We start from the raw sequence: 16,215 nt of genomic DNA, 5'->3' as shown, positions 1-16,215 counted from the left end.
ATGTACTGTCCATACACTATATTGCCAAAAGTATTCACTAACCTGCCCTGACTCACACATGAGCTTAAGTTCCAACTCATTCCTAACCCATAGAGTTCAATACAGTATGATGTTGGTCCATTACAGCCTCAACTCTTCTTGGAAGGCTGTCCACAAGACTCATTTTTTAAAACTTGTTTTTATTGAAAGTGTGTAAAAACATATTCAGGAAAAGTTACATTGTTTCTTTCCTTTTTTTTTTTTTTTTTAAGCACACAACTGATAATCCCACCCACCACCCTCAACCCACCCTGACTGGACCTAAATAGTAAACAAAGTACAGATGTTATATAAGGGGAAAAAAGACAATAGAAATCCCAATGTTAAATCACAAGTATAGGTTCATACAACAAATAAAAATGAAAAAATAAAAATAAAAATAAAACTCAGATCAAGTCTTAAGCCATGTATGGCTACAGCTTACATTGCATGGAGTTGGCTACTCCAGTATAGTTTATATATTATATTTCCAAAAGTGCATCGATGAGGTTAGTGAATACTTTTGGCAATATAGTGTAGTGATGAGATAATGAGAGAATGAGGTATTAGACTCTCTAGCTCTTCATACTAGGGCTGTAACGATATTGGATCGAACCGAGAAATCACGATACTCAGAGTCACTGTATCGTGATGTAAGGACGCAGTATCGTGATACACCCTTTCGACGTTCTGTTATCCTTCAGTCTAGAAGACAACCATATGATACGATGTGACAGTGCTTCCAAACCTCAAATGAGATACTCAAAGTAACGTCCCTGTGCACAACCACTGTCTAGGCTGGTGATGTGCAGTAAGAGTAATCCATTAAATGAAGGATGAATCACCGCACACTGGTATCTTTGCTGGTAGTTTATTTGGTGAAGTGCTTCAAATGAGATACATTTCAGAAATCATGGGATGTATCAAACTGTATGTCAAAAATCGTGATACGAACCAAATCGTGAGTTGAGCGTGTCATTACAGCCCTAGTGCATACACACTACAGCCTGGTCACTGTGGGGTACTACTAGCCTGGTGAACCAGCGCCACCCGCTGGACGGCAAAATGTTTTGTCTACGGGTGGGTCTGGCCTCACATAATGATTCAATGAAGCCAGAATGCCATGAATCTGGCAAACCAATTACAACGCAAAGATGTGTTTTGAATCAAAGCGGGCAGGGTTTTGAGGGAAGGTTGTTCTCATCAACAATCTTCGGATGTATTATGCATCGAGGCCAGACTAAATTAGACATCCACATTTAGTCTGGTTTATCAGGCTAGGGTACTACAAGAGTGAAATGGCGTGGGTGAGGAGCTGAGGACACACACCGGGTGTAAATCAAACTATTTCCTCCCTTCCTTTCCAGTGGACTATGCTGCCCTACAAAGACAAAGGGCAGTAACTATGCCAACATTGAAACTGAGAAGGATGCCTTCAAAGTTTTCATACTGGCCAGCTGAACACATTGCAGATACAGCAGTAGTGATTATATTAAACAATGGCAAACAAGAAGAAAAATTATATAGTAAACAAAGTTAGAAGAAGACAATATTCATCCTCACCTCAATTTTGACAAAATATGTAGTTACTGCACTTTGCCTTTGCACGGTTTGCATAAACACATTACACAGTAGTTGTATAAAGTAGAAGTGGAAGAACTCTTACAGATGTAATAACAACACTAGTAGTAGGCCTATGGTATTACATGGTTTCAACTTTGCATCTGTAAGAGTACTTCTACTTCTACTTTATACAACTCTGGTTTTCTCCACGGAGACGGGGCAACACTGAGATAAAGGTTATGAGGACCAGGAGAGGATGGGAGAGAGAAGTTTGACTTGCACCCACTATGTAGGAAGAGAAGGGGGAGGTGAAGTGTCTGTCTGTAAAAGGCTAGCGTAGCGCAGCGTGCTAACTCATCAGTCATGTGACCTCTCTTCATTGTGGAGGGCATTCCAGAACTGCCTGCATGAGCCGCAACGGAATTCATTTAAGGAAACAGAATCAGTCTCCTTGTCTTGTCAAAGACTCAATTACAAGTTGCTTGCATAACAATTTTTTGTCTCCAGATTGACAACATATTATTTTCTCTCTCTCTCTGTCAGAGAGGAGGCATGTGCCAATGACAGCCTGGTGTACGATGCATCACATGAGGATAAACCAAAGGTCCAAGATGAAGACAGTCTGCCTCAACATGTTTAATGGTCATGTGACAATGGCCTCATTACACATTTCTATGCTTCATAGTGAGCATGTTCAGCCACTAGCCCTGTTTGCAGTTGATCAGATCTGTGCAGACCAGAAAGAGCACAGACAGAGCACCAGATCAGCCCTGCTCAATCATGAATGCTCTTACACAGCATTGGCGTACAGAGTACAAAGTGTAGTAGCTACATATTTTGTCAAGCTAGAGTTTAGACTGAAAATGGTCTTTCTAACACCTCTTTTATCTTGTGACATAACCTTATAATCCGAGTGTATTTTCGAGATATTGATATGTCAAATTTGCAGTAACTACAATATACAATCTAATACCAAGGCTTTAAAGGCATTTTTCTCAGTTTCAATGTTGGCATAGTTACTGCACTTTGCCTTAGTGTGGCAGAGTAGTTTTTCTCCACATCTCCCTTCTGGCTTACTGCCACCACACCAGGAGAGGAGAAGTCGGCCATTTGCTGGTACCAGCGCCCGTACCTGTTACGTTCGGCACTTAAGTGCTAATCTGCGAACCACCCGTGTTCATACCGGGCTTTTAACTTTTTCCGCGCGTGGCTGTGTTACCTGGATGAACCTGCTGACGTTTGCGTTGGTGTCACAGTTCGCGGAGAAAAAAACAAGGATTTTTTGGTTCGTATTTGCGAACCAACTTTCCGGTTCGTGAACGCTAAGATCTGCGGCATGAATATCCCGCCGGTTCACAACTAGGTGCAGGAACGGGCACCGGCACGGTTCTCAGTCAGCCTGAATGTGCCATGAGTGAGTAGCAAACCACAGATGAATGAATGGATGGGCATTGAGTGAGCCATAAGCCAATCACAGGTGGATGGGTGGGGACTATGCGAGTGCTGAGCCAATCACAAGAGATGTGGGGTGGGGGAGGAGTTAAAGAGCTGCACTGTGTGATAGGTGGCGATGAAAGCAGACAGACTCCATTCTGACTGGCTGATTCCAGTGATCCCCGATGACATCACACACACAGGAAGCATCACAGACGGCACCACAATCAGCCAATCAGAATGCTCGGATCAGTTATGCATTTGGTTTAAGGGGTGGGATTGGTTGGACGGGGGTGCATGCAGCACACACAGGCTGATTGGTGGGTGCATTAGTGTGGAACAGAGGGGTAGGAGGGTCATACGAGACACATAAGGGTTCTGATTGGCGCGTTAAGAAGGGAGGAAGGGGTCATAGGAGAGACATGAGGCTTTTTGATTGGTGCGTTAGAAAGGAGGGCGGGTCATACGAGAGACATAAGGCGTCTGATTGGCTGTAAAGTGGGGTCATCTGGAATCAGGCCAGCCGCCACCATCGGCATGATGGCAGTAAAGATCCTGTCACAGAGAGGCACACACACAGGTCAAAGGTCACCCTCAGCTCCTCACAGACACACATACACATAATCATCCCGCTGCTTTAATGTAACGGCACCCTGGCAAAGCACAAGAAGCAGTGCAGTAGGTCTGAGGAGGCCTTGATGGATCGGCCAGGGTTGCAGTCAGACACACAGCGTCTCAGAGAGTCGGCGTCAGTGTGTGAGAGTGTGAAGCTAATCTTTTGAAACACTTTAAGTTGTACAGTGGGTTCATCCACAGGTTCATAATAATGAGTGTGACATTGTAACAAGTGTTTGTATGTAGCATCCGATTATGTGCGTACCGTACGTATGCATGTGTACAGTATATGTACAGTATTTGTGTGCACTGGAATACACACAGGCGTTTGCTGCCAGAGTCCAATTGGGTGTAGTGTGTGTGTGTGTGTGTGTGTGTGTGTGTGTGTGTGTGTGTGTGTGTGTGTGTGTGTGTGTGTGTGTGTGTGTGTGTGTGTGTGTGTGTGTGTGTGTGTGTGTGTGTGTGTGTGTGTGTGTGTGTGTGTGTGTGTGTGTGTGTGTGTGCTCAGGTACATACAGACGCTTGATGCCGGACTCTGGTTGGGTGTTAACTGGACGTGGGCGGGGTATGAGCAGGAAGGCGTTGTCTGCCAGGGAAGGGGGAGGGGCTACCACATCTTCTTCCTGCTCCTCACTGCAGAAACAGGAAACAGAAACGAGATGACACATGACCAATCACATGAAAGACAAACTTGACTTGACAGACACGATTTAACTAGCAGCAGTGTAACGGAGATGTTTGCAAAGGCATTTGCAAAAATCCTCCGACCATTTTCAGTCTAAACTAAATTTTTGACCTAATATGTCGAAATATAGGGCTACATAGGTAGCGAAGAGCAGTAACTACATATTTGGCCGAAAACTGAAATTAGACTGGAAAAGGTCTCTCTTTTACCTCTTTTATCTTGTGACAAAGTCTTATGGTTCAAATGTGTCCCGTTTGAGAGATATGAAGGATATTATCAACAGTTCAGTCATTTTCCATTACTCTGCTGATCACTGATCACATGATTGGAAAGAACACTCAAGCAGAACACTCATGCACTCACTTCTGCTTTTATGCAGTTACTGCATGTCAAATCCTCAAGAACATGGGGGTCACTCACAAAGACATGTATTACATACACATATACAGTATTAGTGACTTATGTCTGTTAACCCATTTTGTCCTATGTCCTTTTTGGGAAAGGGTGCCCTCTGCCTATTAAATCCTAAATATCTCAGCCTCCGAACCACATACAAACATGAAATAAGTTCGATTTAAAAGCTAGGACCCCTGTTTCGCCCTGGATTGTGTTCGTTCAGCTTTAACTTACTCACATTTTAAAACAGCTCAAATTTCAAGGACCTGAATGCAGCGTATATGTGTCTCCAGGACACAATGAGTTAAATGACTAAATGACTGTTTGCCTCTTGTATTATGTCATGTAATATTAGGGTAAGTGTAACTTAATGAAGTGTAAATACTGATATAGCTGTCTTTGACTCTTGTTGTAGTGGGCTCCTCCTATTACTTTCATGACATGAGACACAAATAATAACGATGTGTGTTTGCCTCTTGTAGAATGCACTCTCCTCTTATATTAGGGAGAGGGTGATGTAGTGTAGTGCCATTAGTTATTATGGTAACACTTTATTTTATATTATTATTAGCACTAATACATACAATGTTTCTGTATAAGTAACTTGTAAGGCACGTACAAAGCAAAATCAAACATTTGTTAGGCATGTATTCGCAAATGTCTTGTTCATGCGTAAGGGATTTATTACCAATTTAACCTTAGTAAGGACCTAGTAGGCCTTAGCGTTTGCTTAGTACATGCCTTACAAGTTACTTATGCAGGCATTAACATTGTATGTATTAGTGCTAATAGATGTATCCCTAAAATAAAGTGTTACCGTTATTATTATATAAATGTGTTTGCCTTTTGTAACATTCAGCGATAACATTCGGTGATAGCATTTGGCAAGGCGGTCCCTTTTGTGGGATAGCGCCCTTCAGAGAGATCAAGACCCCTCTGCTTCACGTCAGGGTCCTCTATCTCACTGTTGTGCGCTATTCCACAACGTTAGGGATCTTCTCGCCGAACGTTATCCCTTACCTGTTTGGCTCTTGCAGTATAATGTAGTAAATGTGTAAATGTGTTTCCCTCTTGTAGTATAATGTAGTGTTATTAGTTATGTATAATATAAATGTGTTTGCTTTTTGTAGTATAATGTAGTGTTATTAGTAAATGTGTAAATGTGTTTTCCCCTTGTAGTGTTATCATATATACATTAGTTAATTGTGTATAATATAGATGTATTTATTTATTTGCCTCTTGTAGTATAATGTAGTGTTATTAGTTACGTATAATATAAATGTGTTAGTTAGTAGTGCTAGACTAGTTATTATGTAGTATATTGTAATGTTATTAGTTATTATATAAATGTGTTTGCCTCTTGTAGTAAAATGTGTTACTAGTTATTATATAGATGTGAAGTCTCTTCTTGTAGCATAATATAGTGTTATTAGTTAATATTATGTGAATGTGTTTGCTTGTTGTAGTGTGGGTGATATAGTGATAATATAGTGTTATTAGTTACATATCACCACATAAATGTAATGATGATATAATAAAGTAATCATAATAATGATGTGTGCTTGCCTCTTGTAGTATGCGATCTCCTCCTGCAGCATGAAGACTTTGGCCTTGAGTTCGTTCCTCTCGTGCAGCACGTCTCTCAGCTCCTGCAGCGTGAAGCGCGGCCTGTTGGGGTCTTTGGAGTCCAGATTGGCCGCGTCGTCATCACACAGCGCCTCCTGGGGGTGGGAGGTCAAATAGTCAACATCACACACTCAGCACATCGTACTGCAGCCTACATCAAGCGTAGGTGCATCATCATCAGAGTTAAAGCACCCCAAGGTATGCAAGGATTATGTAAAAAAAGAGTGTTAGTTTTCAGAGCATCTTTGACTATTTTTAGACTATATTTTTTACTATTGTGTTAGTCTACGTTTCACTCACACTCTCCAAAACAGGGACAGGAACAATTACCGGTATACCAGAGCAAAACGTATGATTTAGTTAGAGGAACGTTTAGTTTAGTAGAGTGAACTGTACACATGCCAAACAACACCAACCTACATTTTTACTGTAATCTGTTCATACACACATGCTTCCATAAAAACAGGTTGACACACCATGCCTTAATGACAACTCAATACACTTAAGTACAGTCAACACATTGAATCCAACACACTCCAGCCAACACACACTGTACAAGTAAAAACAAGATAATCAAGTCAACAGAACACTCTTGAGCAAAGTCAACACACACGATTCAACTCCGCATAATCCAGATGTAAGTTCATATCAGCACACACAATAACTCAGCACACTCCAGGTCATATCATGTAAGTTCATATCAGCATGTTGTTAGTTCCCGCTGACAGCACTGCACTCCATTGGCCGCTAAGTTCTTCATCGTTACCCATAGCAATACAGCATCCTCTTCCTCATCTTCCTCCCCATACAGCAATACTCGGGGGTAGAGGGGGCCCGGCGGGTCGTCTGACCACGCCCCTTCTTCGGGGGGGTCGGGCGAGAGGACGGGGGAACCAGAGCACAGAGGGGGGGTGCCAGTGGACTTCTGGGGTAAGGGGAGGGGGGGATAGAGATGGGGACACACTCGGGAGAAGGAATGGTACATCACCATGCCACTGAAACATCACATCTCACCTCATTACATAACACTGCACTACACTTATCCAAAGTGTCTTTTATCCAAAGCGACTTAATTATGTAGGTACAGGCTATTGGTGGTTACAGTCCCTGGAGCAGTGTGGGGTTAGGTCCCATAAAGAGTATTGGTTACAGTCCCTGGAGCAGTGTGGGGTTAGGTAGGTGCCTTGCTCAACAGCCCTTCAGCCATGGATGAAAGTGCTGGTAAGGGTGGGATTTGAACCTGTAACCCTCTGATCAACATGCCAGCTCTCTAACCATTAGGTCACGGCTGCCCCTCACTACTAGGTGGGGACACACTCGGGAGAAGGAATGGTAGATGGTCACCACACCACTTACACGTTACACCCTGGGCCCTGTTATATGAGGGTTACTCTCAGCTGCACTTGGGAACCTTTTTGTTTAAAATATTTTGGGGCTTTTATGCCTTTATTATGACAGGACAGTGGCGAGATACAGGAAATTAGCGGGGAGAGAGAAACGTGGAGAGCTCCACAAATGACCTCAGGTCGGAATCGAAACCGAGTCGCCGGTGTAGCAGTCGAGTGCCCAGCTGATTGAGCCACAGCTGGGACAGGGACCCCATCTCTCCATGCTGTTTAACTCTCTACAGTGAGTCCAATATGTATTTGATCCCTTGCTGATTTTGCCGGTTTTCCCACTAATAAAGACATGATCAGTCTATACATTTATGATAATGTGTATTCAAACATGGAGAGACAGAATATCAAAAAGAAATTCCGGAAAATAACTTAAAATAATATATTTTAATTTATTTGTATTTAATTTAGGCAAATAAGTATTTGACCCCTCTAGCTAAAGAAGATAAAGTGCTTTGTGGCAAAGCCCTAGTTGTCTAGCACTGAGGTCAGATGCTTCTTTTAGTTGATGACAATGTTTGTGCATATAGTAGAAAATATTTTTGCCAATTTTTCTTTGCATATTATCTCTAAAACATTAACAGTTTGTGGTCTGTAGCTTGGCAAATGGGAGGTTCAGTTCTTTCCATAGAATTACTATAGGGTTAATATTTGGAGACTGTAGGCCACTCCATGACTTTAATATGCTTCTTATTGAGCCACTCCTTCGTTGCTTTGACTGTATGTTGTGTATTATTGTCATGTTGGGAGATCCAAAAATGGCCCACCCTTCAGTGTAGTGGTGGAGGGAAGGATGTTTGCACTCAGGATTGCACATTACATCTCTCCCTCCATCCATTCATTGACGATGTTCTTGGGATCATAGACAGCAGTACTCTTTCTCAAAACACATTGAATTGTGTTAATGCCAAACAGCTTGATTTTGGTTTCATCTGACTACAGCACCTCCTTATCATATCTTAAACCAGTCTGATGTCCGTTGGCGAACCTCAGGTGGGACTGCACAGGTTCCTTCTGAAGTAGAGGTACCATGTGTGCACTACAGGATTTTAAACCTCTGTGGCATTAAGTGCTACCTGTAGTTTTCTCAGTGATTTTGGTCCCAGAAGCTTTGATATCATTGCCTAGTTCATCCCGTACAGGTCTAGGGTGCTTTCTTTCTGTTCTCATGATTATCAAATCCCTACAAAAGGTCAAATCTTGTATAGAGCCCCAGACAGGCTGATGGATAGTCATTTTGTATTCCTCACATTTTGGAAGAAATGCATCAACAACTGGGTTATTAATACCCAGTCTCTTTCTTGTGGCTTTGCAGCCCATTTAATCTTTGTTCAGGTCTAAAATCTTGTCCCTGATATCATTTGACCGCTCTTTGGTCTTTCCCAGGCTGGTGAGTGGAGTGTGACTGATTCACTCATACTATGGACTGATTCTGCTGATTCAATGGGTCTTTTATGCATGTTAGTATGTACAGGTGTCTTTAATTCAGATGACAAGTTGATCGGAAGTGACCATCTGGTCTGTGGGCCCGGAACTGTAATCAGTTGGCAGGGGATCAAATACTTATTTTGCTCGATGAAATGGAAATAAATTAATATATATTCTCTTAAGTTAATTTCTGGATTTTCTTTTTGATATTCTGTCTCTCCATATTAGAATACATATTATCATAACATTTATTGACTGATCATGTCTTTGTTAGTAGGCAAACCAACAAAATCAGCAAGGGATCAAATACATATTGGACTCACTGTATGTCTCATGTAATTGAAAAATAAATGACAGCATGAAAAAATAAATTCATTCATTCATTCATCTCACCTCATACTCCAAGACCACATCTTAACATCACAGGGGGTAGAGGTGGGGGCACATTTGGAAGATGGCAAGGTAGGTACGCTGCCACCACCATTACAGAACAACATTACACCTCACACCGTTCAATATCACAACATTATCATTACACCAGGCCAAATCTGAACCCCACCCTACACCTCAAGCCTTCCACCACCACATCTCAACAGCACCGTGTACTATTGTGATGTGCTTGCTTACAAACCTGTTATGATCCTGTATTTTGCCAACTAAGGCAAGTGATCTGTTACTACATCTGAGTAGGACATGTGCCGAATGTCAGGTGCTATCCAAGGGTTTACAAGGGCCGTAAAAATGTGTTACCTGAGGACACAACAATGTCTGCATGTGTGCATATAAATGATGTAATATTTCCCCATATACTGTGCACTCCTTCCCATAGGTTTTGTCACCTATCCATGTCGCTGGAACCACAGCTGAAAACAAAACGTTTGTCTTGCCAAAATCTATCCTTTCTCCAGTCATTAAATGATTAGTCAGGTTTTGACTTGTTATTCTAACAACATAGATAAGTGACAAACCTTATGGGAAGGACTGCAATGTGTATTATATTTGACACATACTGTACAGGCACAATGGTTACCATACTAACTGCTCAACTCTTTTACAGCTGTGTCAATTGTCTAAATTAAAAGAGTCGGTTAAAGTCTACACATCCAAATGTCTGACCTGGGCGCAGGTGAAGCAAATGACCAGATAAAAAAAGAGAAAAAGTCTGCTTGCTTCAACCAGGAATTTCTGCTTCCACTGAGGGAGCAGAACAACATCCTGGTTGAAATGGACTTTTTCTATTTCTTAATTGTCTAAACTAAAACATCCAAACTCTAAAAGCAGCAACGACTCCTTAACTCATTCGGAGATAAATCTTTTTCCCAATCCATCACTAGTAATAACTTAAGTAATAAACACACAGTTACCAGATTTCAAGCTGACGTGATAGTCACATTATGTCAGCACTCTACATCCACACCACATGCACATGCACACGCACACGCGCACACACACACACACGCACGCGCACGCGCACGCGCACACACACACACACACACACACACACACACACACACACACACACACACACACACACACACACACACACACACACACCCATGACCTCAGGCAGGAAGTCGGCCAGTGAGAGACTGACGGACTTGTGCTGCTAGTGTGTGTGTGTGTGTGTGTGTGTGTGTGTGTGTGTGTGTGTGTGTGTGTGTGTGTGTGTGTGTGTGTGTGTGTGTGTCCAGGGCTATATTTATCCATAACCTCACCCTGCTTCCACTCTGGACAGCCCTGAGTCACCAGGCCATTCATGATTACCCGCCTAGAGTGCAACACAGAGGCAGGCCAGCAAAATTCAGAGAGTAGGCAAAATTCGAGGGTGAAGTATCATTCCAAATCACGTCCTATCTGTTAAGTTAAGTTGAAGATGAAGTAGTTAAGTACGTAACTACTACAAAACCTATGAACAACCCCCTCCCCCATCTCTGGTAGTGCGGTTCCTGTTATGTCAACTTGAGTACAGGAGAAGTCTAAACTTAGCTTTAGGCTCCTGCCACCTCATCTCCTCACATGTGCCACCTGTTCATATCTCACCTGTACCATTTAACCACCTCACCTGTATGACCTTCAGGCTCCTGCCACCTGTTCTCACCTGTGCCACTTGTTCATATCTCTCCTTAGCTACCGTACTTGTTCTCACCTGTGCCACCTGTTCATATCTCACTTCTTCACACATCTCACCTGTCACCTGTCCTCACCTGTGCCACCTCACATCTCACCTGTGCCACCTGTCCTCACCTGTGCCACCTGTCCTCACCTGTGCCACCTGTCCTCACCTGTGCCACCTCACATCTCACCTGTGCCACCTGTCCTCACCTGTGCCACCTGTCCTCACCTGTGCCACCTGTCCTCACCTGTGCCACCTGTTCTCACCTGTGCCACTTGTTCATATCTCACCTGTGCTACTTGTTCTCACCTGTCCCCCCTGCTCATCTTCTCACCTGTGCCACCTGTTCCACGGGCTCCTGGGGCAGCTCCTCCTGCACGGGTCCCGTCTCCTGGTCGCCTTGGAGACGCTCGCGTAGCCGTGTCACTTCCTGTCTCAGAGCCGCCAGTTCCTGCTGCCGCGCCTGAGCGCCCGCCTCCAGCTCCACCTTCTGGCCAATCAGAGCCTTGCCCTGGGCCTCGACCACACCCATCTTGTGTCGCAGGTCGTGATTGATCTTCATCAGGCGACTCTGCTGCTGTTGGAGCTGTGACACAGAGGAGCAGATTGATTATTTTATTACATTATCACAACACATTACATAGTATGGTAACGTTTGAAACATTATCACAATACATTACATCATACATCTTACATAAAAATAAGAAGAATAATAACAGGTTATGACGGATGATCTTCAACTAACTATTGCTGGGGCCGAGGTAGGGGAGGACAGGCATGTTAACTTAATAATAATACATTATACATTTATCATAAATTATAACAATAGCGGGTTAATTACAGGCTGTTAATAATAATAACATTTATCAAGATTCATGAATAATAACAATAGCGGGTTACTTACAGTGGGTTACTAATAATAACATTTATTATAAATAATGGCAATACTGGGTTACTTACAGCCTCGATGTCTTCGCTCTTGAGTGTGAGTTCTCGGTCCTTGGCACGGATCTCATCTCTCTGCTTGTCCACCACCTCCTTCAACTTCTTCATCACCTGCCTCTCCCTCTCAGACATGCCTACACACACGCACGCACGCACCCACACACACACACACACACACACACGCACATACACACACACACACACACACACACACACACACACACACACACACACACACACACACACACACACACACACACACACACACACACACACACACACACACACACACACACACACACACACACACACACACACACAGGGTGTTAAAACAAGATTCAAGTATGCATGCTCCAAAGGTTTACTAATTCAGTGGTTCTGTGTATGAATTACAGTGTCATAATCTAACTTGCTAATACGCGTGTATGAAATAGTCAACTGTTGGAGTGAAAAGATACCCACACTATAAAACATTGCAGGCCAGGTAGCCTCTTACTGCAGCAGGGGTCGCCGGCGACCCTATTCACTTGCTGAAAATGCTTACCTACATCATAACAACATTGCTATGACATTACAAAGCCATAGTGCTGCGATAAGGGGTTAAACTTGCCCTCCTGCCTTAACTTTGTTAGTTAACTCACCTTATATTTGCGTCAACTCAGAAATCAAATTCTCAAGTGGCATTAACTTACAAACTTAAGGCATCAGGACAACTTACTTTTTAAAAGTTTAAAGGGCCTGCAATGTTTTACAGTGCAACTTCCCTCTGGGAATAAAGTGTCGATGGATACCAGGTAGGGATACAAATTATCGATTAATTCATTAATCATTAGTTGATAGCCTTATCGATCGACTTACGATTAATTGATAAGCGGCGGTTTCCCCTCAAAATATCAAAGTTTCTCGAAAGAAAACGACTAAATCTAAGAAAAATCAAGAAAAATTCAGATAAAATACCACATTTAAATTCATTCTATTTCAATTCTTTAATCCAAAGGTGATTTAAATATTCCCACTATTCATACCCCTCTTCACACACACTCTTCACATGCCCATTTCACCTGGGTCTCTTGTCAGTTGAATTGCCGATTAATTGCGATTAATGTTTTTTAATCGATTAATGCATTGATTAATCGATTAATCGTTTGCATCCCTAATACCAGGTGATTGGAGGAGTGACTGCACTGTACACTGTAGTCTAGTCTCCATTCACACTCATGTGTCTGATTCAGACTCAGGTGGCTGGCTGGGCTGTGAATGTACTGTAGGCAGACGCCTCACAGTCAGGCTGCATGACTCACACCGATCTCAATCTCTACTAGTCCGGCAGCCAAAAGCCAAATATCAGCCGAACCCAGTTTCGTCTGATAAAGTTTTTTTCTTTGCAGTTTGTGGTTGCCTAAGGTGTACCTATTAAGATTCCAGACGATGATATCCCTTGAGCATTTTCAGATATTGAGCCTTTTATGCTTGATGTGCTGCAGCCATAGATTACAACAGTATTTGGCTCCCAATTCATGTTATACTGACCAAATACCCTATACCATACTTATTTTGTGTTTGTTTACATGGTGGGATGTGTATAAGAACAGGTGGTGAGGTATGGGCATCAGTGGGGGTGGGGTCATGCATATTTGGGGGCGGGGCATTCACCAAAAAGCCTGATTTTCCAAGTCGGAGACACAAAGTCCAACATTTCGCCAAACGTGGCTTTATATCTCATAGTGGGTTGTTTGGTTTTGCTGTTTGTAGTTGTCCAACACTTACCCATCAGGATAAGAGTGGGTGATGTGCCAATTTCAGATATTAACCCTTTCATGTTGATTTCGCTGCAGCCATAGCCCACAAGCTTTTGACAGCTTCATAACTGCATTATGATTAACCATAGATCATTCTGGGTGGTAGGCCTGCCACATCAAAGTGGAGAAAGTGTCCTCGTACCAAATACATTTTAGACAATTACATAACTAGCTGTTTGTCAAGCAGAAATATGTAACATTTAGGCGAATATTGGTGGTGTCAGCTTAGACATACCTAGAAAGGATTACCGGTACTAATTCAACACAGAATTTCACCATTTCATACATTGCTATTTACTCTTCCTGTGCTGTTGTAACACAAAATAAAAATTGTAAGTAATAATTACATAATTTTTGGCTGATTATTTGTTTGCCTACAAAGTACATAATTTGGTCGTATTAACATGGAAAGAGATAAAATTAAAAATGTAAATCCACAAAATGACATTGTAATTGACCTTTTACCAGCCCATGCCATATCAGGGTGTGACACTGTGGCATCCTATTTTGGTATTGGTAAAGGCTCTGTTATCAAGACCCTAAAAGCTGGATATCACTTTACATCAATTGGTAATGTGCTGGCACCATTCCAACAACTTTCCAGTGAGGCCACTAACTTTGTGTCGGCATGTTATGGCATTCCAGACAGTATCAGCATGTCACATACAAGGTAGGTGGTATGGCGAAAAAAGAATGGGAAAGGTCATTTATCTTCACCTAACCTGGCTGCTCTTCCACCAACAACAGAGGCATTTCTTGAGAATGTGAAAAGGGCTCCTTTTCAAGCAATATTGTGGAGGACATTGGTTCACACTCCACCTGAACTATCTCCTGAAGCATTTGGATGGAAGAAAGACCCATGCATCAAAGCACTGATACCAATAAGTGTTCCAGAAAAGGTCAAAGTGGCACCAGACTACATTTTACAGATGATCAGATGTGGTTGCAAGAGTAAAAGCCCCTGCAATTCTAAGAAATGTAGCTGTGCTGTAAACAGTGTGCCTTGCACCATTTTCTGTGCATGTTTTCGGCTGGGATGCTGCTGAACCAATGTTGTGTGAGCTTTACTGTGTGCGTGTGCGTGTGCGTGTGCGTGTAGTATAATGTAGGCTATAGGTGTTTTAGGTGTTAAGGACTCTGTATGTTCTATAGGTGTAGACAGGTCTCTCTCTCTCTCTTTCTCTCTGAGCGTGCGGTACTGTATGTTGCAGTGTATATAGGTCTTTCTGTGTAAATTTAAATGCATGTACAGATCTTATTTGATGGCTTTATGGATTTAAGTGATCATTCAATACCAGTCTGGATACACTGGATGTATGTCATTTCTTTACTCATCTTTTGGAACAGCCAACGACTGCTCACCAGTTACCCCCACACTCTGTTGTTCTTTTTTTTTATGTTGGCTATTTGTGGTAGGCTACCTACCGGCGATTTTGTCATGTATGTTGTCATGATGTGATGTTATGCAGGATCTCATAATGCACAATCCGTTCCATACTTTACAGTCTTATTCTAAGCAATGTTGTGAATGCTTTTACTGAGGCATTTGTTGATTTGTCATTCATGACCTGATTTATATAACTGAATGCATAAAAATAGGCCGAAATCGCATTTTTTAAGGTTATTAGCAGTATTTTCTCTGTACCTGGATAACAAAAGGACACAATTAACCAGAGTAAATATTCTTGTATGTAGGATATTAACAAAATAAAAAAGGAATTTTGAAGCTGGCATTTTCAGGTGGTCAGATTCATTGCATCAAAATATAATGCAAATTAGTGCATATTTAATTAGATAATAGTCTAATTAGCATATTTAAACATAAAATATAGAAAACTTGTAATACATTTTTTTCTCCAATTCATACGAGTAATCATCTGATAAAGTTTCATATGGATATCTGCAAGTTAAAATAAAATACCCTATTCACCTACAGTGTCTCGTCTTATTTGTGGGATTGCTGTTATGAAAGGGTTAATTATTACCCCATATTGGGTTTGTTTCAATAAGGGCAGTGTTAAGGCAGTCCAATGTGAATGTTTTTCAGGTAATATAAGCAATTTGGTACATTTTGTAACATTATTCACAGTAATGTTAGGTGTCTTTAGTTTTTTGTCATAATTTGCATTTATGGGACAATAAAGGCTCAAAATCTGAAAATGCTCAAGTGATATCACCGGGCATCGTCTGAAATCT

The 16,215-nt window shown here is 42.0% G+C and overlaps 1 protein-coding gene across 4 annotated transcripts in view; it reads right to left on the bottom strand.

The window, feature by feature from the left end:
• Positions 1-16,215, bottom strand: part of rilpl1 (Rab interacting lysosomal protein-like 1) — a 28,146-nt gene that overhangs the window by 3,127 nt on the left and 8,804 nt on the right. Inside the window, exons 3-8 of one of the 4 annotated variants that reach the window (XM_063210776.1) lie at positions 12,236-12,354; positions 11,610-11,861; positions 7,104-7,262; positions 6,278-6,432; positions 4,147-4,263; positions 3,483-3,570 (exon numbers count right to left, since the gene is read on the bottom strand). In XM_063210776.1, the coding sequence (XP_063066846.1) occupies positions 3,483-3,570; positions 4,147-4,263; positions 6,278-6,432; positions 7,104-7,262; positions 11,610-11,861; positions 12,236-12,354 (890 nt within the window). Of the gene's footprint in view, positions 1-3,476; positions 3,571-4,146; positions 4,264-6,277; positions 6,433-7,103; positions 7,263-11,609; positions 11,862-12,235; positions 12,355-16,215 lie in introns of those variants that run through there. The other 3 variants (XM_063210775.1, XM_063210774.1, XM_063210777.1) reach the window with 3 other exon arrangements.

This window comes from Engraulis encrasicolus, chromosome 11 (assembly GCF_034702125.1).
Source record: "Engraulis encrasicolus isolate BLACKSEA-1 chromosome 11, IST_EnEncr_1.0, whole genome shotgun sequence".
Classification (NCBI taxonomy): Eukaryota; Metazoa; Chordata; class Actinopteri; order Clupeiformes; family Engraulidae; genus Engraulis; species Engraulis encrasicolus.
Note: the sequence above shows the minus strand (reverse complement) of the source record. Positions and strands in the feature narration are given on the sequence as shown.